At 36.1% G+C, this 26,684-nt stretch overlaps 1 protein-coding gene across 1 annotated transcript in view; it reads left to right on the top strand.

Annotated features, from left to right (window-relative positions):
• BICC1 (BicC family RNA binding protein 1) overlaps window positions 1-26,684 on the top strand; it is a 72,161-nt gene that overhangs the window by 9,178 nt on the left and 36,299 nt on the right. Inside the window, exon 2 of the mRNA XM_053450154.1 lies at window positions 19,994-20,040. Coding sequence (XP_053306129.1) covers window positions 19,994-20,040 — 47 coding nt within the window. The remainder of the gene's footprint in view (window positions 1-19,993; window positions 20,041-26,684) is intronic.

Here is a 26,684-nt window from a genome sequence, read left to right as displayed (position 1 = left end):
GTTTCATTAATGATTAAGCTACTACTTAATAAAGATGTTACCGTAGAGATTGCATTTTGTTGCACAATACATTCATAGAAAAACCATCTCAATACCAACTACATAGTTATCCCCAAAGAAATATGTCTGACTGAAACTTGAGTGATTAAAACAAAGCATTTTATTTATGGTTGAAGAAATCAAGTAGATTGTAGACGGATACAAATAACTGCTATAATTTACGGAGGGTAATTTATTGTCGTCATTACATGAAATGCTGTATGTATTATAAGTACATTCCCAGACACTTGACCTAAAACAAAACTCGCTTTTTTTTTTGGATGATGTCATAACTATTGGTTACTATTTGTAAACATAAGGTATACATCCAATTTCAGGGATCTTCCTTCTGAAGAAGAGACCTTTTTGAGGTCTCAAAGCTTATGTAACTTGTTCTGTGTTGTCCCAAAAAAGATCACCTGCGACTATCACACTCATTCTTCTCTTGGACCAGTATAGAAATATTCATTTATTCCTTCATACTGGAAAACTATTTTAGGGTGCATGAGTGGGTTATACCATGTCATGATTCAGTCAACAAAAGTAAAGCCGAAACGGAGAAGCCATGTGTGAAAAATGAAGTGCACCTTATGATTCAGTAACTAGACGTAATCATTTTATGTATGACTATCCGTCTCATATCACTGTGGAGGAATTTTGCCCGATTCAATTCGTTGAGCCTTGTAGGCTTTATAACTCTTCCCAGACTGATGAGGCAGCAACAATTACATCTCTAAGATCATTGCTGCTGATTTTCCTCCTTGGCATTGTGTTCACACACCTGAATGCTCCAAAACTGCAAGCTGCTAAAACTCTTTTTATAGAGGTGGTCACACTTGCTGATTAAACAAGGGCGTTTGCTTAGCAGCTACTGTCTTCTGCTTATCATCTTAATTCCTATGAAAGCAGTAAAGGTAGATGGTTTTTACACACTGCTTCTCCATTTTGGGTTTATTTTTAAGGTATGACACCGAGTAATGTCCTGTTTTGGTGTTCATCTGTGGCTGTATTTACCTAGTTTTTAGTCCTGCCTAAGGTACAGATGATTGTCCTGATATGTAAAACCATTGCGTTCTGAGTGTACTCTCTTCTCTCACGACCTTACCTGCACAATATAATTTTGTACTTCTCATGGAAGTTAGCTGTGCATCTGACACTTGTCCTCCAGCATCTATGCGATTTAACAGTCTAGACTTCACTTGCAGATGTCTGACTTCATGTAAACAAACTATCCTTTTAATTAAAAAAAATAATTTTAAAACGTTACCAGAGTCAAACTTTTACGTTGCGACAGCGACCTAAATCTGTTGACAAGCTTAGATTTTATCATGGGAAATATTTGCTTTATGCCCCAGCAACTTTTAGTGGTATCTGAAAAGAGGCCAAGGCATTTCACTAATTTATGCACATCTTCTCTTTGAAGTGCATTAGACACATTTGCTAAAGATTGCTTCGTTTTCAATGTTTTCATGTAATGCTATTAGACTCTCGTATAGGGGTCACAGTTAGGTTTTGTAACTGCCCCCCCCCAGCCTCCAAATTGAGAGAATCTCCACCAAGACCTAATATCTATTTCTGAACAGTTGTGGCAGTGTGAGGTGACCAGATTTACAAAATTCGCTATAGATATTATCTCTCCCCCAGTTAGGAAAAGCAGAACAGGTGCTTGTCAGGTAAATATGTTGGCATGTAAGACTGCTAGCATTAGTCCAAAGCTGTTAAAGATTTTTTGAACTGTGAAACCATGTTCGCAGAGTATATGCTTTGACTTATTCACTTGACATCGATGAGGGTCTCTTTATATCTTTGTTTTTCTTGAGGCTGATACTTGCATGTCATGTACTGCTAAAGGCTGAAAATACTTATGATTCTTAGTCTGCTCCAATGGGGTTTTTTTATTTTATTTTTTTATGTGGCTCCAGATCAAGAAAATGTACAAACTGCAAAGAAAATGAAAAATTTGTGTTCTTGTGGAATTTCAACATCTTTACTACCCGGAAAAAAATGTCAACAGAAAGCTGCTGTTTACAGATATTATTCTTTTGTGCCACGTTTTTTCTTCCAGGTTTTAAAAATATTTAATTTGGGTAACTGGAGTTTTGCTGCTGATGGGCTTTCCAAAAAGTGAATGGGCGCAAAAGCATGGGGTTTTATTCCCTGTGCAATTATTGGTTTTATATATACATTTAATTTGGTAAAATAGCTTACTGTAACTTATTTCAAAACACACTGGTACTTGTATAAATCTTAACTGTGCGCATTAAAACAGATTTATTTGTGAGCAACGTGTGTTATCGTAGACTCGGCCGTATTACTAGTGAACTATGAAATACTATAGTCAAATGCCAGCCGACTGTAGATGTGGAATGACATTTCATGCACAGCTGATATTTATTGCCCTAAATGTATGCATTTGCCATTACTTTATCCACAGGTACTATGGAACATTACTTGCAACGTTGCTTTGTTTAGCTATGCTAAATGTTGCTTATTTTGTACCCCCTTTCCTATCCATCTGGTTAAATGATAATGGTCTCCTTTCACGGAAGGTTCTATTTTATTAAATTATACCTTTTATTTTATTTACCGAGCCCTTCTTACAGTACATATATTTAAGGGTTATGACAAACCGATACATTGGGTATGGAGGGCCCTATTTACAATCTAGAGTAAAGAGTATATTTTGACCAGGGAAGGCAACCTCTAGTAATTCAACAGCTTGCTATTATGTTGTAACTCCATCATCCTTGACCATTCACAGTATATATAATATTATATTATGCGGGTAGTGGTATCACTCAGTGTTTATTAAATATTGCAATGATGGTGTTTAACAATCTGTAGCACTAATATGAGTGTAGCAAAGGGTGAAAGAGTAAACTCTTGCAAAAAAAAAAAAGTACGAAACACATTTTCTTTCAGCTAACAGCTGGAGGTGTATTTACTAAAAAGGTGGCTGTTTGGTCCTTCACTTTTATTATTAGGAGTTTGCAAATGTTGGTGTGGCTCTCTTAAGCCACCCACATTTTTCTTTAATGATAGTGTGGGGGTGTCCATTACACCAGTGGCTTCAATGGTACTGGTAAAAGGACTCTCCAACAGCCTAGTCCCCAAGAAGGGATTTTTAGTCACCATGACCTGCCACCTGGTGTTATGTTGAACCCTGGTTCCTCCTACAAGAAGGGTTGACCTGTATGTCTAATCCAGTGGTTGGGGAGACTTGGGGGAAATCTTACCTAATTTAACTATAAATAATATAGGGTCAACCAAGCTCTTTATGCAGCAGGTTGGAACTTCATAATGTCTAGTAGTGAAAGCCACCACTCCACTGCAGACTTCCCTAACACAACTCTTAGTAAAAGAGATACTTCCAAAAAACACTTGACTGGAGTTTGATTTTGCTCAAACATCACTTTCAGATTTGCTGGTATTAAACACACAAATTGTGACAAAAGAAAATCTAAAAAAAAACATCCTAAAACAAATGGCTATCATAGAGACTGTAGAATTAGGGAGTGTAATGCGGCAATCTTTTGGCACAACATGAGGAGAGATAGTAATGCTTTTAATATGTTTTGCGAAATATGATTTGTTCTTAGTTGATAAAACAATGTGCTTCGTTTTTTGCTTGACGTTGCTTAACCACATTTGCTGTATTGTGTAATCTGGCAATTCTTTATTCATGGTTTCTAAGCTTATGTTATTTTGATGGAAATGTAAGAGGCCAAATACCACAGCTTAACCTAAGAAACAATTTATAGCCTTAACCATTTTTCCAGAGAATAGCTGCATTAAGGGTTGAAATCTTTTTATAACTGGTTCAAAATGCTTAGTAAGATCATCGGACATCTACGATGCATACAGTGTACTAATATATATACATGGAACGCTCTTAACATATATTGTGTAGCCCATCAACCTTGCGTTTCAAAGGGGTGTCTTATAACAACCAGAGCCACCATTCTGGTGTAGCGTGGTAACAGGGCATCCATGTTTAGCAGTTATAGCAAATGCTAATAGGTGTTCTTCTATTAGATCTTAGACAGTGCTTACCATTGTAAAGTCATTTTGAAAGGTGTATCTGTTTTTTTTATTTTATTTTTTGGATTTGAGGCTTTGAAGAAACGCATTTTCTAATCTGTCAAGTTCCATTAATGCTTAGTGCCATTTTTTTATTAATGCTTTTCTAATGTTAAACACTATACGGCTAAAGCCATAAAGTACAATGTTTGTGTGGGTCACTAAAATCAGAAGTGAATTTGGATGACTAAGGTTCACAACATTACACTTTCTTGAATTTCAAAAGACTGTACACCGTGTTATCATGGTTTGGCCCAACATTCAGGTTAAATATTACTGGTCTGCACATTCCAGTTGGTTATATTGTAATCCTTTCTTCTAATGGAAAGTATACCACTTTTGTTAGATTACTTCTGCCTCTCTGGTTTGGGTTTCCATGTCTGTTGTTCATGGAGATTAGTTTTTTTTTTGGTTAATATATATAATATATGACATTCCTTACTTTTAATGCCAACCCATATCTATGATGGTTTTCTCAATCCATGGAGTTGGCCAGGGAAATTCAATCCTTCTTCCAGATTGTTTTAAAGTCTACCATCTACTGCTTCTGAATTGTTTTATTTTTTTTTTTATCCCCCCCCATGTGAAAGCAAGGAATTTCTTGTCATTCAGTTATTAGTGGTGTTTAAATCTGCCTTTAAAAAAAAAAAAAAAAAAAAAAAAAAAAATAAATCCTAATATATGATTGCTTGTTGGAGGAAGGGGGGGTGATTGACAAACAATTTGAAATAAACTTTTTAAGGGTACAGTTGTTGCATCTCAATTTTGTTAGGATTTGTAATTATCTTGTGCATTTTTAGATCACCAGTTATTTCAAAACTTGGTCTGAGCAGCCTGTCTTTAGATCGTCGTAAAACATTTTCCTCTTGTGCTTTGGATTCCGCATTTATTTTTTTGGGGGGTTGTTTAATGTCCTAATTGGCCCTTCCCATGATACCTCGGGTTGCCGGTGATGTCAGTTTGGTATTATGTATTAGGCCAAGTCAAAATCCTGGACCTAATTTTCTTTATAAAGCGCTTAACTTAAATCGCATGCATTTGTCTACTGTAACTTCATTAGTGTTACATGTTTTACACCCCATGGTGTGATAATTCTTGTTAAGCAGTGTTCTCATTTTATATTGACGTTTACTGAGGTTTTTTAACACGCCACTTTTAAATATAGTTTCAATAGGGCGTGATGTGTGCAACATGTTTTATAGTAAGAGCGCCATAATGTTAACTCAATGAGCCCAGATGGCTTGAAAACATGAAATGATTGAATGGGCTATTTACTTGGAAACAATCAATTTTTCAATTTTGATATTTCTATTTAACATGTGGATATAGTTATATAGCTGTTGTAAAACACTCTTGGGTGGCATGGTGCTCTATCTATTGGCATCCTTGCTGCTGTTCAACGCTCTGTGCAACACCAAAGACCGACCTTTTTTAATATAGTGTATCTCCGAACTAGTAAGCATCTGCTCCTCCATATGTTCCATCTCCTATTTAAAATATTTGCATTTTAAAAACATCAATTGGTTTAATATCCGACCTGATACAGAGGCTGGTTTTCCCCCTATGAACAAACTTGGACAGGTGGCATTTATCGGCAATTGGGAATGACGAATTGACTTTTTCCTGCGCTAGTCATTATACTTGGATGTGAAGACGAAGGCTATTTAGATGCAATAAAAATATGCTTTTATTTATTCTATAGCTGTTAAGGGAATTAATTGTCCCAATAGAATCTTTACAGTGGCCGTGCAGTAACATATGGTAAAATTACAAGAAATATTCACAGTACTGCTGCTTAACCATAAAGATCACACTTCCTGCATTAGTGTTACTTTAATACCAAGTGCTAGAAAAAAAAATCAATTCTTTAAATACTTACATCTTTAAAGTATAAACGATACTCTCTACAGCTCTTACGTCTATAACTATACGTTACAACTTGCATTATTCTTCTACATCTAGCAGAGATCCAAATGAAATGACACTCCTGTGTGATATCTGTAATAACATCATATTTGTTACAAATTTTTAAAAAAATTTTATTTCGGAGAAACTTTACAGTTCAGCTGTTTCCCTTCAACTACCCGTAAGATTTCTTGAGTTGTTTCTCTCTATTGTTGGGTCTATAGTGCTTCATAGTTGCTGATGTTAAATGTGTTGCTGTTCTTTTACTTGAATAATCTTTAACTGGAATTTGGCGAGAGCGGTACATGTGTTATGTGAATCATGCATAAGAACATTTGGCTTTCTGAATTCCCCATATGAATGTTTTAACATTTTAGCAGGAACAACTGTAAAAACAGTGTGAGCTATTAGAGGAGAAATATGTTTATTTGAGAAAAAACCTGTTGGGTACATATGCGTTACATGGAGAATAACAGGCCCTGATATTCTGTCAGATATTACTGCGTTAGAATGCACATATACCCTCTTGGATAATTCTACTTCCTGCTTAAATGAGAGATGGAATCTGTCACGTGTGTTCCTCTAGGGTTTTTCAATGATGTGGATTCACTCTGATCACCAATGGCATTTGCATCTTAGAAACTTTGCGGTTAGGCTACAGTTCTGTGGATGTTTAAGACATCAGAATGTTGGGTTCCTCAAATCACCGGTACGACGTTGAGTACTGTGCTTTAACGGAAAGCGGCGCATGAGTCAACATGCTTGGTCATTTTGTTTAACGTAAGGTCAAAAAATACTTTTTAATATAGCCATACATGTAAGGATAATATGGTGTGGTACTGTATCTCTCAATTGTCTAACCTTTTTGTATGCTGAATGTGGTAATTATAACAGACTGATGTGGATTTGGAATCCCATGGTGAATTTGTGTTGGCATTTGTCTGAAACCAAGGGCTGGTAAAACTCTCTAGAAACAGGCATGCTGCCCATCTGGTCTATAGGCTGGACTCTTTTTATCCGGTTGAATGAATACTCTTTGGGAAGAAGAGGTTTCGTTTGATATTAGACCTACATGAAAAATCTGTGAGATGCTATATATATATATATACAAGTTGAAGGTTGCTGATAAAAACTATAGGAAATATACTATAGGACTCCTATTACAGAGTAGTGTTGCCTTCATTTTGACTGGCTTGCTCTTTATCATTGGCAGGAATCCCATTTAGACTCCTCCTAGGGTGAAACATGGCTGTCTGTGGAGAGTGTCTACAATCCGTGCCAGGAATTTGTTTACATCTTCCACCCACCTCTAATTCAGTCTGTAGTTTTTGTTTTCTGTTACGTTGCCACAAATTGTTCAGTGATGCCTGGGAAAAATGTTCTCTCCCTTCATATTTAAAAAAAAAAAAAAAAAAAAGTGAATTGCTGTAAAGCTTTTCTACGCTACACAAATTGTAGGAAATGAGATTTTAAGATAAAGGAAAAATGTGCATGGTTTTCTGCACAGGGATATAAATTAAAAACAACTTGTTGGCGAACATCTTAAACTGTGGTTGTCCAATATTGTTTGGACAGAAGACTAATAGGTTGTCTAACTTATACATGCATAATATGAATATTCTGCAATTTGGTCACTTCACTGTTCAAGGTTCCTTTCTGCTTACTTTAGTCATTTCTTAGTCGTAACACAACATAAGTAAAGGGTACGAATACAAAACCTACAGCTCTGGTTATACAAGGTAATCGTATACAGTAAAGTGTAGTTGGTTTTGGATTATCAAATTGGACCTTCATATGCATCAAGATCTGTTCTACTTCAACTCTTCAGTGTTTTATTTTGTTCTATCTAGTACAAAAGGTGTGTTGGTATGTCTGTTCTGTACTTGGACCCAAAAGGAAGACTGCTAATGCTTTAAAATGTTCATGAAATGTTTTTAAAGAGATCAATTCACAAAACACACTCAACTTCCCAGCTAACCTTTAAAGTTTAGCGGTATTTCTCATCTGTATTTTTCCAAAAACAACTGTTAAGACGTAGCCTTTTGAGCAGGCCGCTTTTTTGGATTTGTTTGTTAATGTAGTAATGGAGACTTGAAATCTGTTTTCAATCAGAGGTTGCTGTGTGCAGAAAGTGCTTTACTGGGCAAGATTTCTAAATTCTTCAGGGCTTGATAAAACAAAACCTGAATGTACAATCTTTTTCTTTTCTGGAGTTCTCGGTATAAATGTGGTGGTGGGAGAGAGAGCTTTAACATGTATGTTTTGGATGTCTACGTCCAGTAAAGTTACTAATCTGTGTGTAAGAATGAGAAAAAAAAAAAAACTTATGTTAACCATTTCTTTTCATAAGGTGTTGGTGCATTTGTTAAAACACTCGTCTATAATATGACATTGCGCAGTATTTGCGCCATGTGATACAATTTTTGAAAGCAAGTCTTGACAGCTGGACCTATAAAACCTGAAATGAGCCAGGTTTGTTTTTGTCATATTAAGTCTCTGGAAAGCCATAACTTACAAAAATTTTTAAGTTCCCTATAAAAACTTTAGGTTGTCCAGCAAGCGAAAGTTGTACCTTTCCTTAGTATTACAGTAGCTTAGAACTAAAGAAGAGTGGAGGCTGCCGTTCCATGTAGACATGGAATAACTGGATATTTCCCTTCTCAAACATTATATTGACTTGCTGCTTAACTTCTGGTTATGTCTAGAACCAAAACCTCTCTACTCATGGCTTACTACCTATTAAGACAAACAAAAAGCGTTATTGGGTTATAAAGACTGATTGCTAAATGGTTTGGATTCAGTGTAAAATGTGCCACAATCCATTTCTAAACAAAAGAAATGTAAGTAAATCCTAACTGTAACACCATATGTAGGAAACTTGGCCATATTAGGAGTAATAAAACGTCCGTGGTGTTGGAATCAGAATGTCTTAAGAGGATACATTGTCAGGAATTGTTCATTTAGTTGGGAATTTGCAGCAAGACGTTGTGTGATTAAAGTTGATTAATTGGACTATATCCTGTAAGGAATAAAGTATGTCTTAAGAAAATATTTGAACAGGGTTTATTTTTTCACTCGTGTTCAAAATTACTTTCTGAAGATCAGCTAGTTACAAATTTCAGTGAAGAATAGTCTTTTACACTTCTCCACCCTGCTTAGTCTTGTTTGTTTTGATCCAGCAACTTGGTAAGATCTGCATTATCCGACAAGTGCATAAAATGGAGGAAAAACATCTTAAACCATTAGAATTCATCTGTTTCACAAATAATAAACAAAACTACACTATGCTGCTCAATTCAATGGCAGGGAATCCATTTTTTAAATGCATAACCATATGAAATGTGGTTTTTTTTTGTCCCCCCCCCCCATCTCGATGAAATTTAAAAGGCATTGGTGAATAGATGTACAAGGTACAAGATATTGTATGTGAATGAGTTACATAGTTGCGATTTACTGCATCTAACTGGTTCATTCACCACGCAACAGGTCCTTGGTGATACCTTGCCCTGGGAACTGCTAACTAATCCTAGTTGACGTGTTTATCTAAATTGATTCATCTGAGGTTCTTAAAGCTGACTACCTGTTTCTATATAGATTGGAGAAAGGACAATATAAATAAATGTTGCAGCTATCCATAGCCAAGTGGCTAAAATCTATATTTCTTTCAGAGTGAGCCTTGAATCCTGTTTGGTCATTATATATATATTATATAATTTTTCTTTCAAGAAGCAGTATGGCATGTCAAAAGAAGAAAATAAAGGAATCCTTAAACAAATTGTGTATAAATCTATTAAATTGTTGAGGCTATATTGTGGCTGCTCAGGGAAACTTTCAATGTGCACAGTGTAGGTTTTTGCAAGCACGGCAAAGGTTCAGACCCTAGTATGTATGGTGTATAGAAAAACAAAAACTGTCTACGCTACGCTAATAAAGTTGGCAACAAATGTATAAACATAAATTAGGATTTGGTTATATGAATTGGCCAAAGCAGAATTAAGCTCGCCCGCCACGTCAAAGCACACTCTTAATGGGGTGAGAACCTACTCTCACCTCCTACATAGTGGGCACACAAAGCAGTTTAAACTGCCACCAAAACCTTAGTAATGTGTTTGGGAGGCTTACTTACACCTCCCCAATTAGTATGTATGGTGCCTATATAGTTGCGTACAACCACATATTTAGCAAAATTCTGAACTCATCAAATTGTTGCATTATGTACTATATTTTACGGCAGTTTTGTTTGTTTCAAGAAAATGTTTATGTAATGCAATCTAAAAAGATGAGACCTGTATGAAAAAGAGATTACATATTTACTAAAGTAATTCTTATAAATCATTGCATGTAGCATTTGTCTCACGCTTAATTTTAATAAGGTGTTGAAGTGTGTGGCTTTATCAGAGGCTGAATTATCTTTAAACATTATTTATGAATCACTTATATTCCTTTTTAATAGAGCTTAATATATCTCTCCCTCTACTCGCACAAGTAACTGTATCAAATCCATTCAAAAAGGTATTTTTCAGTTAGTGAGTTTCTTCGTTATGTAAAAAATGCAGATACTATAAAGAAACTTTGATAAATTCTTTAGGGAAATAGACGGGTTTATTTTGAAGACTTAAAAAATAACACAAAGTTTGCAGACAGACGTTTAGCAATGCAGAAATCTTTGATAGTGTATTTCTAGCTTCTGTTTTCAATTTGGAGAATTGCTGTCTGGACAGTGCAGTCACAGGGGGTGTCATATTGTACCCACAAATGCTACAATGAATTACTTGTTTCTTACATAGGATATTGGGCTTGAGTTGGCCCTTTATTCCCATTCCTACTTGTGTTTAATATAAAAATTGATTTAAAAAAAAAATTCTGAGGAAATAGTTTCTTCTGTGGGCCCCTGTATATACCTACTCTAAATTTAAGAATTTATAGTTTTTTTTTTTTTTTTTTTTTTTTTTTTTTTTTTTTTTTTTTAATACAGTCTTAATTTTCCTTACAATGTCATGTTGCAAAATTCAAAAGATTGCCAGTATAGTCTGCTCTTTGTTCTCGTTTACTTCAAAAATGACTTCATTTCCCTAGAGTGTTCTGTCCTTAAAGAGAGATGTTTATGTGATTCCGAATCTTTTACCATGATCTGATCTGATGGTAGGGCTATGTGAAGTCCTCACGGTAAAAAAACTTCAAATGGCTTCTGACGCCTAAACCTGTGACTTTGTGTAATTTTGTTTGTTACAGGACACGTGTTACTTGTGATCGAAACCAAAAAAAATGCATGCAGTTCCTACATCCCACTTTTATGGGGGTTGAAAACCCGAGGGTAAATTTGTCGCCATCTACACTCATCGGCCACTTTATTAGGTACACCTGTTCAATTGCTTGTTATTAACAAAATAGTTAATCAGCCTATCACTTGGCAGCAACTCAATGCATGTAGACATGTAGATGTGGTCAAGACAACTTGCTGAAGTTCAAACCGAGGATCAGAATGGGGCGAAAAAAGGGACTTTGAATGTGATATAGCTGGTGCCAGACAGGCTGGTTTGAATATTTCAGAAACTGCTGATCTTCTGGGATTTTCAGGCACAACCATCTCTCGGGTTTACAGAGTGGTCCGAAAAAGAGAAAATATACAGTGAGCGGCAGATCTGTGGACGAAAATGCCTTGTTGATGTCGGAGGAGAATGGGCCGACTTGTTCAAGATGACAGAAAGGAAGCCGTAATTCAAATAACCACTCATTACAACCAAGGTATGCCGGATACCATCTCTGAACAACACGTTGAACCTTGAAGCAGATGGGCTACAGCAGCAGAAGATCACACCGGGTGCCACTCCTGTCGGCTAAGAACAGGAAACTGAGGCTACAATTCGCACAGGCTCACCAAAATTGGACAATGGAAGACTGGAAGAAAGTTGTCTCGATCCAGCTGTGACATTCAGATTGCAGGGTCAGACTTTGGTGTAAACATGAAAGCATGGATCCATCCTACCTTGCATGAACTGTTCAGGCTGGTGGGGGACATGTTCTTTGCCCCTTACTACCAATTGCACATCGTTTAAACGCAAATGCCTGCCTGAGTGTTGCTGACCATGTCTATCCCTTTATGACCACAGTGTACCCATCTTCTGATGGCTACTTCCAGCAGGATAATGCACCATGTTGCAAAGCTCACATCTCAAACTGGTTTCTTGAACATGACAATGAGTTCACTGTACTCCGATGGCCTCTGCAGTCACCAGATCTCAATCCAATAGAGCATCTTTGGGATGCGGTGGAATGGGAGATTTGCATCATGGATGTGCAGCCGACAAATCTGCAGCAACTGCGCGATGGCATCATGTCCATATGGACCAAAATCTCTGAGGAATGTTTCCAGCACCTTGTAGAAAGTATACCACAAAGAATGAAGGCAAAAGGGGGTCCAACCCGGTACTAGAAAGGTGTACCTAATAAAGAGGTCAGTGAGTGTATATTTCTCCAATGAAAAGGGATGGGCAAAGAGGAATTTTTACTTTTTTATTTTTTTTTTAAAGTTTAGTTGTCAGTCAGAATGGAAATGTTTTTGTTTGTTTTTATTGTACAGTGGATTCTTGTGGACATCTGCAAAGGTGAATTATTTAGGGACAGAGGGTCTGACTGCTTCCAGATGTCTGACTGCTCTGCAAAGAAAAACTTCCCTTCAGAAATAGCATGCTTTCCAAAAAAAAAAAAAAAATGCTGACACTGCTGATTTTTATCACGCGAAAGATTTTTAAGTATGTTGTGAGGGGTGGTATTTTGGAGCTTCAAGGCATTCAAGGAAATTAATCCATTGATGTTTAGAGGAGGCTTTATTTTGCCTTGTTTGAGTTCAGTACTTTTCCAATGTGTGTAAGTTTGAACATTCTTGAACTTTTGAACTTGGTGTAAACACTTTAAGGGCAGTGTGTGTCTCAACATAATCTTATGCACTTATTGCTGCATAAATATACCATAAAGATAATATCTAATAATGGTATATCAACCACATTAGCTTCCTTGGGTTATCTTGTACATGCCCTGACACCCACCATTAGTTTATGGTGCTCTACTTGTCCTGTCTTTTCACACAAGTGGGCAATAGTAAGTCTCTACTGGTAAGGAAGAGTACCAGATCATGTCTCCAGTACAGAGCCAGTAAACTGGATTTGTATAGTGATAGCGGCTCTTAAGATGATTACCCAAGGACCCCACAAGTCCTGTTGGTAATAGTATAACACAGTATACTTGCAGAATGAGAGGCATTTGGGTGACCCAGCGCTGGCTCAGGGCCATAGGGGTCTATATATTGTATGCACCATCAAGCATTGAGGTTTGTTCTTACAGGGCTTTTGGTTCCAAAGGGGAAGTGTTCCACCAAAACTATATACAACTTGGGCATTCTTTTCTTGGTGTGTTCAAACTGAAATGTGTGGATCGGTATCTCTAATCCTCACGCAATCTATAAACGCTGTTCACCTGCAGCTTCCAGGTCTTGGTGGCATGATTTTCTTTGCGAGTGCTCTTGACAGGCCACCCGGTTAATTCAACTTTTGTATGTGTGTGTGGGCAAGAGGGGACCCAAAACAACAAAAATAACCTTCAGGTAAATATCTACATATACATTTTCTTCTTCTGATGCTTCCAAATCTTGTTACCTGTCAAAATGAGTATTGACATTCAGTTTCTCAAATTTTTAACAATATTAAGCAGTCATAGTTATAACGCTCGACTTCCATTGATTTAAGGACATGCATGATTCTTCATTTGTTTTGGGTTTTTTTGTTTTTTTATTTAAATTGGTACTCATGATCTCTAATTAGGGTAATGGTGACATACCTCAGAGTTCAGGTGTTCTTAAAGTTGAGTATCTAGTGCAGGCATGTAAATGCAGGTAGTATGTCTGTCTGATTCCTGGGAGATTCCCCATCTATTTTTAAATCTAATATCTATAATGGGATGTTTTTTCCAGAGCAAAATGAAATTGCACTTATGTGAGATCATGAAAGTAAGCAACTGTGAAAGGGTTACATTTTGCATAATAAGATTACTTAAATGTCTGTCTTCACTATAATAAACACCACACTTGCTATTTCTTTTGGAAAAGTTGTGCGTTGTATTTGTGGTTAAAAAGGGAATTCCAGACTTTTTTTTGCGGATCTGCGCAGCAGCTGTGGAACTTCCTGCATACTTTCTTGGTGCATTAATTGGATATTTACTTTTTGAGAAACAGCCGTAGGTGAAAGGGCGAAGTACGCTGTACATGGCAGACAAGATCATGGTGTCATAAGAATGAACGTGTACGATGGTCTCATGTTACAACAATTTTCGGTCAGTTTAAACGTACTACAAGAAAATAAGATCTGTATTTACAAGAGGTTTTAAGATAAAGACTAGGTTTTTGAGTGACTGGGCACATCGCTGCCACTGGTTGACATGCAAACCAAAAGTCTAGTAGTTTTGACTCTTGTTTGAGCGTCTCTGCTTCTCCTTTATGTCTCCCAATTAGCACTGGAATTAAGATACATGAGTGTTAAATGCAAGCATTAATTGTGGGCAAAATATTATGTTTATTGAGCTAGTGGTCACCGCTCTTATGTTCTACCACCAGAGTTTTCCATTTCTGGGTTTTATTGTCATAAATTCAAAAGCCATGTTTAGTTGCCCATTATCCCCTTTAATGACCCCCCCCCACCCCAATTTTTTTTTCTTCTCTTTGCCGATACTTGCAATATCTAGTCTTTGGTTTGGAATTCTTAAGATCGATCTCTTTCATTCCTTGCTCCCATAAACTCGGAATGTTTATCAGTGTTCTACAAAGTATTGTCAAAGTCACAGTACAGTACTTGGCCACAGAAGAAGCCAACATATCTTTCAAACAAATGTCTCTTCGGCTATTTAACATGTTGGACGGTGTTAATATGTTTTACAAGACAAATCAATCCAATGAAATCCAAAATTGAGACAGCAGAGCGTTTATAAATGGCTGGGGATCTCCTTTGATGTTATTAATCAATTTACAATGTATTAGGAGTTCGAGGAGGCATAAGATGGAAGCTGGGCATTGCGCAAGCAAGAAGTGTCCTGTTACAGCTGTGTGGAAATTAGCAATATATCCATCTGCATATTTGAAGTATTCCTCTTGCTGGTGTTCCGCCAGCAGAGGTTTTTGATGGTTTTTCCATCAAAAATATCTGGAGACGTTTGTGTCAACCTTCAAGAAAACAAACTTGAATAAAATATATTTCTGCTATCATATACAAGCTGCAAATGTGGGCCACTTTTTTGGTAGAAATGACCAAGAAAACTGACTTGTGAGTTGTTGAAATAAGAGCAAGGAAAAATGGTACAATTTCTATAAAAATCCCCACTGACTCACCCAGCATCATCCGATTCTAGAAACCCCTTAATGTTAAGCAACTTTGGCTAACTTCAATGTTGCTTTACGCTGTTAGGCCTTTATTAAATCCTTGGTTTTGGGTGGTGGGGTTTGATACTGATCTACATTTCGTTTATAAGATGCCACATCAATATCCATAAAACTATGTATCTGTTGTACGTGTGTATTTAGTGACGGGTTTAGCTGCAGTCCCTTAATCATTGAAGCGAAATACATTGTGGTTTCCAGTTATAGGAATCCGGGACAAGGGTGAACCTGCCTATAAAAAAAATGAGGCCACTTAATGAGGTAGAGTTGGTGTATAAAATTTCATTTTATATTTTTCTTCAAGGAACACCCTTTGGGTAATTGAATAGTTAATTGCTAATGGCATTCGTGTTTTGATAAGAGCCTAAATTGTGTTTAAAAAAAAAAAAAAAAATGCTGTCTGAATTTGGACCTTATTCGTTCCATAAAATAATAACACGTAGGAAGTGTGGTCAGAACTCAAGTATTGGGTTACTTGCCCTGCAGCCTTCTGAGAGTTTTCATTTGTAACATAACTGTGGAACTAACAGAACGTACTTTACACATGCCCCCTTCTCACAGGCGAACATTTTTATGTTTGTAGATCGCCGTGACTTAGAAAAAGATTTGTCAAAATAATGCTGGAGCAGATGTCTTATTGGGACTTGGCCTTCAAGTAGTGATATATTGATGATGCGTTTTTCTTTTTGTTCCATAGATTAAATCTGTGTAATCGTGTTTACATATTAAAAAAAGCGGAATTGTGTGTTTATTTAAATTCCCAATTAATGTGTATACCACGAAGGTCCAGTAGGAAGACTTTTTTAAACCTGAATCTACCCAAAACTCTATTTGAACAAAGGGAAAACCACAAGCTATATGTAGTTTGATCTGCAGTATAAATTTAACTTTGCTAGAAGTTCCTCTAAGTAAAATCTTGATCCAATTATTTACTATACGTAGCTTGTAACTTTTCATAGCAGTACGTGCTATACGTCTTTTAGAGGCTATGTACTGACAGAAAGATGGTGGCTATACGTTGGTACTCTAAAACAATGTGACTGTCCGTACTTGGGATCCAAACTTTTTTTTTTTTATTTTATAATTAATATTTGGGTCCTAAAGCAAATGTATGTAATGTATGGTAACTGGTATTTCAGCACATGCAACCACACTACTCCTTGTAGCAATTATTAACTGGAAGGACATTTTTTGTACAGCACTGAGTAATAATTCACAAGCTAGCTGTGCTGTAGTCTGCTAGATAAACTGTCTGTCCCAAGCTATTTTTTTCCATATTTGTTCACCTAAGATTATATCTGTATGCATCAATATGATTAGTGGCAGGAGTCTGTACGCATTTATCCCCCAACTTCTCTTTTTGGATGCGATTTCTCCCGATATCCTTCTTCACAATGAGTAACTCCTGCTGCTAACCATTAACAGACTTCGACTGGAGAACAACGCATATCTTTATTGAATAAGAATTACTAGCTGCACTGGCTCCATAAAAAGAAGCGGTTTTGTTAAATATACATTGTTACTCAACAAGGGACATAGGATAAGTACCATGTAGAGTCTCTAAATCATTCAGGTTATATCTAATAGCTGTCTATTGTGGGAAATACTGATGCCACTTGTTTTTCCCTGCTCTGGTGTTCCCCACAGCTGATTTTTTTTAAGCAAAAAAACTATTAAATGCAATTGTTTGTTCATTATAAGTAAGATACTACTTTCACAGCTACTTTATGGCGTGACATAGTTTATTCTCTAAATTTAGGATCCCATGCTAGTTAAGTACATGTTGACATGTCACAAATTACATTAAATGCTAAATGTCACTGTTGATGTTGGCTCTTGAGCAGATCATCCCGGGCCACAGTACTGGAGCCAATATATCAATGACTTTCATTTACCCTTTCTGTTCCAGCCTAAACTCTTTAAGCATGAATAATATGTTTGATAGGCCTGGCCCACGTGGACTAGACTTACCCAGAAATCAAACGAATGGCTAGCGATACTGTAATCGGTCTAAATGTTCATTGGCACTAATTAACTTAAGACTATGAGCGCCAAAAAGAACACACAGGATAAAGGCCATAAACAACTTTGTACAAGCAGTTCAACTGATCTTTTTTTGAAGTCCGGTCTATCACTTGGTGCATGTATACTGTGATGCAGTCAAATTAACACTTTTGTAACCAGATGAAGTTTGATGTAGGCCTGTATTGCATAGCCTTGCATGCATTATTTGGGGGGGTGGGATAGGGATTTTGTTTACATTTGTTTGCAAACAACTTGTTAAAAAAGTGAGTTAACTGTTTCAAAAGAATATGCTACAGTGTTAAATACAACATAGTTAAACCAGGGAAGCTTGACAGAATTCTGGCAAGTGTATCTTCATAATTGGTGAAAGCCTTCCTGTACTTTTACATTAAATTACAGTAAATCGATGGCTAACTTCCCAGAAAGTTTTTGTCTTAGTTGTGTACAACCGCCCCCATGCTCCTTTTTGTTTTTCATTTATTTGATGTTCTTTTTTGCAGTTAATGTATTAAATTATATGCATGTTTAAATTACAACTCGCATGTATGTAAAACGGTTATAACAGCAATATGATGTATACATGTAAAGATGGATTTCTTTAAGTTAGTATCAAGTGGATGTGGACACATTTTACCTAGTTAAGCTTAATTGAACGCAATTGTTTACTTTAATCTCAATTGGTTCTCCAAAAGAAAAAATTATTTCGTCTGGACGTGTGGTGGTTTTTAAATTGTCAGGTTCAATAAACATGTTTGAAGCCATGTATTTGTGTCATGGTAGCTTTTAAATGCTTTTTTTTTTTTTATTTGGGTGAACTTTTAAGAACAAAATGCAAAACATTACTTATTACACAAGTATTCTGGTTAATTTTGTGTTGTCTGTTGCCTTCGATTTAAGAACTAATAAAGGGCCCCTGTGTAATGAATGGCTAGTCCTTTTAAAAAGATAATTTTATTTTTCTTGAATGATGGCAAGTCTTTCAGTCTGGCCAGCTCTGTCCGATCAGGCACCAAGTTTTAAGTTAAAATGGACAGTTTTATTCCTGTGGAACATCTTAGTTTTTATTTCTCATGCTCTACTTTTTTGCAAGAGTAAGCATTTTTATTGTATACAAGTCACATTTGATATTTCAGTCAATGGATTACAATTTAGACGTGCTTTCCTATATAATTATATAAACCAACCTTGTTCTGTGAACACTAATGTTTAACACCTGTTTCAACTATTAGTTATTTTTATTGGAGCAAACCCAATGCGATTCAGTATTTCTTGAAATGAAAGGAACTGGAAAGTGATATGGCAGACTATTAAAGAAAAAGTGGAAGAAATGTATAATATATGTAAACAGTGGTTTAAAAAGAGGAATTGACATAAGATGAGCCAACTACATGTCTGCTTCATAACCTGTCCATGTTGTATATGAATACAGATACCTGTTGCAAATTGATTGGATTGTGTATTGAGCTTTATGGATTTGTCATTTTACATTAAAGTTGCTAGAAGAGGTAACCAATAGTTTTTCTAGTGAAAGTTTTTTTTGACATGCTTGCTATCAAATGTGGCTTGGTGTATTTTAACAAACCTTTCTGCATAATAAGGATTCTAGTGTCTGAAACCAGTATGACAATGACCTTAGCTTTACTTTAAGTTCTTTTCATTACTTTTTTTATATTTTATTTGAATTAATTGGATATACTTGATCTTTGGATTCAATGGGAGTAGAGGCTGATGGTGTCAGGGCTAGGGTTAAATTCCTGTGCCCTTAGCCACAAAGAGTAGGAGGAGCATGTCCAAATATGGGTGGGTCATGGGCAGGGCTGACAAGGGCAGAAATGTGGCTAGAACAAGGTGGAGCTGCCATAAAGCCCTTACCCCATAATGTAAGTAGTTATTGACATCATTCATGCCCACTGTGGGGTACTTGTAACCATTTATAGCATGTTCTACTGTTTTTAATATTACTCATGTTTTCACTATTGTAAAATAATCTATCACATCATGGGTTTTCTGAAGTTTGTCATGTCCTGTTTCTTTTAATAAACCCCTAAACTAAATTACTAGCAATTGTTGAATATCTGTAAAATATGCTAAATTTTCATATTTTTTACTTGCTACCAGGTTATGTGGAAACTCCTTTATTGTGCTAAAGAGCATTCGGGATATGCTAGTCCTACATAAACAAATTTGTTTTTTTTTGTTTGTCATTAACCACCAGGACTAATTGATGTAAAAAACAATGTTTTTTTTCATGTAGACCCACCCCATAAATCCGATCAAAAAATATGGCAGCTCTGTTTCATAGTGGGGGTTGAGTGTTGATGTCCACTGGTCACCATGTCTAAGGGTTTACATGTTGCTTGTTAGAAACACCAGCCTCCTAGCTGAGAACATTGTGCCTGTCCACTTACGTGTGTATTTATGTGTTGCCAGTAAATTAGGTTTAGTTGATTACACATTAATAAATATCAATACACACATTTTATTTCTGTCTACTTAGCGCTTGTTTTGTTTTTGGTTTTACAGCTGCTGCAGAAGGAAAGGGCAAAAGTGGTGAAGATTTCTTTCAGAAGGTAAGGTTTATGTGTGTTAAAGTAAATATATAGTCCAATGAGAGGATTTATCCTAAATTATATTTCCCATGAAATGTCATGTATATATTTCTTGCATGTGGTATACATGTATATAGGAATCTCTCGCATTAGATCCTTCCGTAGCTTTGACTATTGCCTCGTATATAACTGTAGTGGGTTTATGAGGAGTTTAGAAACCTTGCACCTGGGCTGTATCCTGGATTGCTATAAATGGCAGATGCCCTGGCATTTACTAGTTACCTGCCCTGGCATTTAAACCCACACTTCGATCCAGTATTTAAGTTTATTTTTGGCGCACGTCTTCACTTTTGTAAATTTTTGTAAACGTTAATAATCTAACCTATCTCCCTGAACCCTCATGCCTGAAAAATAGTGTAGTTCTCGTTTCTATAGTGACTAATACAAAACAAACGCACATTTTATTGTGCCGCGTATTTCATCGGTATTTGAAGAAAGACAGATTTTCTGCATATTTTTGTATTATTCTATGCTAATCTTTATGCACTCTGCTTATGTAACGCTTTTTGTATTTTTACGTTGGTGCCAGTAATAGGAGTTGATAGAATACACATGGCTTCCTTCCATAAACAGAGCTTGGGACTTAAAGCTATCGAGTCCTAATCCAAAGTCTATAACCTTAAATTTTCAAAGTAGCATATGTATTGATGTCACAAGTAAACCCATAACAAAATATCCAATGTATTGGTCCTAACCATGGATGCTAATTGGGCGCCGGCCAAATCTTCGTATTCCGCAAATATTTGCCCGTTCCTGTGCTTGGTTCGGGCGAATATTCGTGTACATTCTTCATTCGTTTTTTATTTTTCTTCGCTTTTTTTTTTTATTTCATTTTTTTTTTTTTTTTTTTAGAAGGGGGTTAATACGGGGTTAACGCGATATGCACTACTTTGGCACCAGGATTTTAAACTCTATTGGTCGCCAGTAGGTGAAGATTCTTCGTGTTGTGTGGCTCCGTATACGGTTTGCCGCTGCCAAGTTAGTTTCTTCAATATTCAAGCTGAACAACTAAAACCCACCTTTCGTGTTCGTTTTCATGTTCGCCCGAATGCACAAGTCTAGTAATCACAGCTCTCCTAATCCTACCATTGTTAGTATTTTAATTTTTAATGCTGATGGTTTTTTTTTTTTTTTTTTTTTTGTAATAGTGTACATCATAAAAATCTTTGAACCATGAGGTTTCCTGATGAAAAACGGATTATTCATTATGAAACAATTTATAGGCATTGTACATTAAAGTCCTTGGTTACCTGACTCAGTCTATGAACTTGGCCATCATTTGCCATTCAACCATTGGAATGTTTCTCATTATCGGAGACGGTGTTTAATGTCTACAGTAACTCCGTGCTAAGTTGCATTTTTTTTCTTTGGGCTGAACCATATTATGTTTAAAGGAAGATCATAGTTTGGAATATTTTAGTGTAATTTCCAGAGTAAGAATTGATGACTTAGGAATGTGACAGATTTTCCATGTTCTGTTTATTCATCCTTTGTTTTAAAAGAGGAAAAAAGTCCCATTTACAGACGTTGAACTAGGCATAAAAAAACTTAAAAAAAAAATGTCGGTAGAGTCCCTTGGGTTAAAATACAACCATACTTTAATAATAATAAACATTGCTGGTAAAAAAAAAAAAAAAATGAGGTATGAGTAGTTCTCTTACCTGGTGTAAGTTTTTATTACATTTGTGTGTTAGGAATTAAATGGCAAATTTTATATTGCTTTTAGTTCACATATATCTTTGTGCATGCAGCTAGGATATTTATTTATTTTTTTAAGGTAAAATCTTTATTTTTGGGCATAAATACAGCTTTTTTTTTATTCTAAACATTTTGCACTTTTACTTTATGGTGTTTTATGGTTTCATTCATAAAACCAGTGATACATCTGCTTTTCTATTTGTTTTATTGCTATGCTAAACTGTTACTATATACAGCACTGTATTGGATGAGCTAAATATTTATAATATAAACATGAGACCCTTTTTTTTCCCCCAAGAGGTTGAGGACATTCGCAACTCCAAGGGCTAATTTCAGAGATTAATTTTAAATTGAGGAGTTTGAGGTTTTCCTCCATGGGCTACATTGGAAGACTCTTTAGGACAGAGTGCAGGGATCTGTAAAATTTTAGATCAGTTTACAGGTAATTTTAAAAGTGTTCCCAAAAGCTTATTCATAAAAAATGTCAATGCATTTTCTTCAGTGTTCTGCTGTATCATCTGATACAGCCACCCTGTGCCTTTCTATCCAGTTTAGGATAATAAAGATTTCCAAAAGAGTGCAGTTTAAAATGTTTTAGTGTCGAACTTTCTAGATTAGGCAGGAAGTAAAATAAACCTAATGTTACATAGCTGACTTGCCACAGGTCTCTTGAGCCTCTAAGACGAATATCTATGTCATAGGAGGATGGAAAAAACCCTCCGTTCTGTTTCCACCCAATCTCCAGGAGTTTCTAATCTAATTTTCATTAGAAGGTATATTAGTTACTGGGAATATACTTGCCATATCATGAGTAACACTTGGCACTTGAAAAGCTCTTAGTTGTCATAAAACAATTCAGAAAACCCATGTTAAAATTAGAATGAAAGCGTAACATTTTAGATTAACCATTCTCTCCCAACAGATCTGGTGGCGGCCAAGATTGTTCCCACCAAACAATTCGTGTTTCGGTTTTGTTAATACTGTTTTGGGTATATGAGGTCTTCAGCAGTCATGCAGTATGTAGAATGCTACAATATGCTTCGTTGTACGTAGAAATGGCTTCCCTTGGCACTTTGCATTGAATTCAAACTATAATATGGACTCACCTGCTTTATAAGGTGCAATTTCAGACATTCTGCTGCATATTTGAACGTTTATGCTTTATAACGGATGTTTAAACCGGTATAAAACCTACTGTTTGCAGTAATAACCAGTCATCAGTGGTCACATCCATTTTGTATATGACAAGTGGAGAACTGAAAACCACACAGCATATACAGAGTGTTAAATCAGATGGCTATGACCTGGTATATTGTACTTATTTTTATACAAAATCACCACTTCCCAAAGAGTTTAATTTGGAAAAAAATATATTTTGTTTTTTAACATAGTAATTTAGGTTGAAAACGTAGACATGTCCATAAAGTTCAACCCTACTGTTGAACTAGAAGTAAAAAAATAAATAAATAAAAAAAAATCCCACACAGAAACAGAAGGGGTTGAGGTTAAAGTCATTTACACAATATTCTGCCTTTCCAAATATGCATTAAAGCACCCAACCTCGTCAGGTTTCTCTTGTAAGATGGATCAAGATAGTTGTCCTTGGATGGTTAAACTTCCTCCCAAGAAAAGCTCAACTGCTTTGGCCATTCCCTGATCAGACGCCTAAGTAAATAATCCCCAAAACTGAATTTGTTAGTCTATGCCCACATCAATGTTCTATGTAGGCTAATAGTAAATGTACTGTAAAATCTTGAGTCTAATATTCACCCTTCTCAAGATTCATGAAAGGGGGGGGGGTAGAATAATATACCAGATGACAATTTGTTTATATTGCATATTGCACCAATGTTTAGGTGTACTGCAACACTGCTTATGGGAAGACAAGCATGCTGGGTAAATCTGTAAAGAATGTCTATTGCGATTTGGGTTTTCTGTGAGTTCTATCTGGCAGGCAAAATTATACAATAATTTTTCTTTGGACACATGGAAGCAACAGACTTGGCCAAAGACGCTAACTGGGTGGATTTCTTCTTTGAGGTTTCCCCCTATGTTTTATTTAAAAGGGCGTAGTGTCTACACGCGAGTGTAGGACCAGCCCATGCTTTGCAGAGTACGTCTTGATATGGGACTTTCTTACATCTGAATCGATATGCATAAGTATTCCTTGTTTTGATCTGGATTATTATGCTTGTCGTAATTCTGTGACAATGTATAGATTGTGTATGATATCCACAATGCATATTGTATATATCTTATGCAGGAATATGCCATTATGTCAGGAAACCTGTCTAAATTCTATGTTCCAGTCACTAAATGATGAATTCATGATGTCACAGGACATAAAATCAGCCTTGTGAATAAACAATGCTTACCAAAGTCCACTTGTGTGGACCGATGTTTGGCTGCATGAGAGGCCGTTACAGATTTAACAAGGCATATAGGCAATTTCAAAAAAAGTTAACAAAAAGCTCTCACTGCAACAGTTGCCCTTGAAAAGGACTCAAATGTGAATCAAGAAAGACCTCTATAAATTGTTTTAGCTGGCTATTCTCACGGGCAAAAGCCAGACAAACGTGTAGATGGAGAAAAAAAATACCATGATCTACTTCTCACAATGTGTAACATGGAGGCCCTCTGCATCATGTGTTGGAAGACCACTAACTCTCTTGATCAGGTGTCCTTTTTGACTTCTCACACAAACTCTGGCAAAAGCAACTGCTATAACACAATAACACGGTAAAATCAGTTTGGTTTTCTCTTTGGGTTATGTTTACATTTTTAAGACACTGTTTGTAACCTGAAGTTGGTTCTTCAGACCTGATGTTTTTGAATTTGCCCACAAAAAATCTTCAAGATTGTAGCGAAGCTGGAACACTTGTCAAGTAAAATCGTTTATACCAATGACATTATTTTAAGTAAACATTTGACTTTCCAGTAGAGATAAGAAATTAAGTCAGCGATTTTACTAATAACATAACAATTAGGAACACATTGGCATGTTGGCAGATTTCTGGATATGTGAATCCCCTTCTAGAAATGCCAATTGTTGCGAACAAGGCAGAAGCACTGCAGACAACGTTTTGTTTCTGCAAGAAAAAAAAAATGGTTCCTTGGCCCATCTGTGGCTGATCTGACATCTGGAAACCAGCACTGCTGCTCTTTGCTGCGTGAGGTAGAATGCTCAAATATTTGTAAGTTCTCAAATGGTTTTATTGATGGATCTGATGTTTCCAGTACTAGCTGCTCATTTTGCCAATATTTAAATCCTACAGCCATTCTTGATATGCAATGTTTGAGGCTTTTTTAGGAAGTGTATATGGGTGGTCATTGCTAAAGAATGACTGCAAGAAATGTAAAAGGTGTGTGCTTGTGAAGACAATCCATTACAGCCCTTATTTTAAGTTTTTAATGTCAAGTTGTTTTCTAGAAAACCAACCAATTTAAATCGTTTTTATGTTGCAATTCCAATTGCAGTTCCAATTTAGACCTTTGTAATTGCATTAAATATCTGGACGTTAGAAGATAATTTAATAGGGAGCAGAACTCTCAACTCTTCTATAAACTCAAACCTATGGAATGTTTACCGGTTAAAATAACTAATCATTCATTGGAAACTTCCTTCTCTTACCCTATGATCTGTATGGTGATTTCCTCCTCATTTATCTCACCCGTTACTTATTTGGTTCATACAACCTTTGTAAATACGGAGCAAGGAGAACCTCAGGAGATGGAAATAAAATGTGAAGATACTAAAAAGTCTACCTTACATCCGTTGTTCATCAGAAGGCATGCGTTTAAAGGAGATTCATTTAAGCGTTTATGTATCAGTGTTATGTGACTTTATATGTAATTCCCAAATGCTCTATCGGTTTTCATTCTTCAAATGTTTTTTTGCCAACCAGTAAGCTGGCTCTGGAAAAAAAAATACTAGTCATTATTTAGGGATCCACATTTCACAATCACATTCATATCTTGAATAACTTATTATTTTGAAGTGGTTATTTAAGTTGACGTCTTAAAAGATCAACGCATGTTTTTCATTAGAGTGAAGATGTCATTTCAGCAAAAAATGTGTAAAAGATAAGGCTGACTCACTTTGGCTCCATACTGCTTTTAGTCAGTTTAAGAACCAGTATCTGGCTTTAAAATGATATAAGAAGCACAAAAGCATCTTATTTTCACAAATTGTCAGCACAAGGCATATTAATTTCACAGTACAAACGTGTGTTGTGTTATGGAAGGCTTGAAACACCCCTTTTTGGTACTGCATGGAACTGGGCGTTAGGGATCATGGAATTTTGTTTGATCATTTGTTTGTAGTTGGAGTTATTTCTTATGTACTCTGACTTGATACAGTTCTGATTTTAAGTCCCGTAGAAAGGAGCTTGAGAGGCTTGCTCTAATGCTTCTAGGTGCTAGACAGAGTTACAGGTTCTGTAATCTACTAATTCACTCTTCAGACATTGATTTCAATGTTCAAGGAAAATAATAGCAACTTGGATGTACTTTTTGATGTGGCCCTCACATCTCATAACTTGCCACATGGCCATTTATTTGCACAACTGCAATTTTAAGCATTATTTTGTTTATACGTGTCCTCTATGTGCATTGTAAACCAATTTAAAAGCATGTTTCAGGTTATATAGACACTTTGTTTTTATTCAATCGCAATCCTCACCTAGAGTTTTTGAGAAATGGATTGTTGCAATAACAGGCATTCATTACAGAAAATGTGTTGTGCAATATTGTATCTGGTGAAAAATATACTACCTTATACTTCTAAGATAAGTTTGTTTCTCAGCTTATTGAAATATCTAACATACCTTCTTTATCAAGAATTGGAGCCTGATAACGTTCAAAAATATGCAAAATGGCTTGGCACACGCTAAACTAATTAACAGATG

This window comes from Spea bombifrons, chromosome 11 (assembly GCF_027358695.1).
Source record: "Spea bombifrons isolate aSpeBom1 chromosome 11, aSpeBom1.2.pri, whole genome shotgun sequence".
Classification (NCBI taxonomy): domain Eukaryota; kingdom Metazoa; phylum Chordata; class Amphibia; order Anura; family Pelobatidae; genus Spea; species Spea bombifrons.
This window is presented reverse-complemented; position numbering and strand designations above follow the sequence as displayed.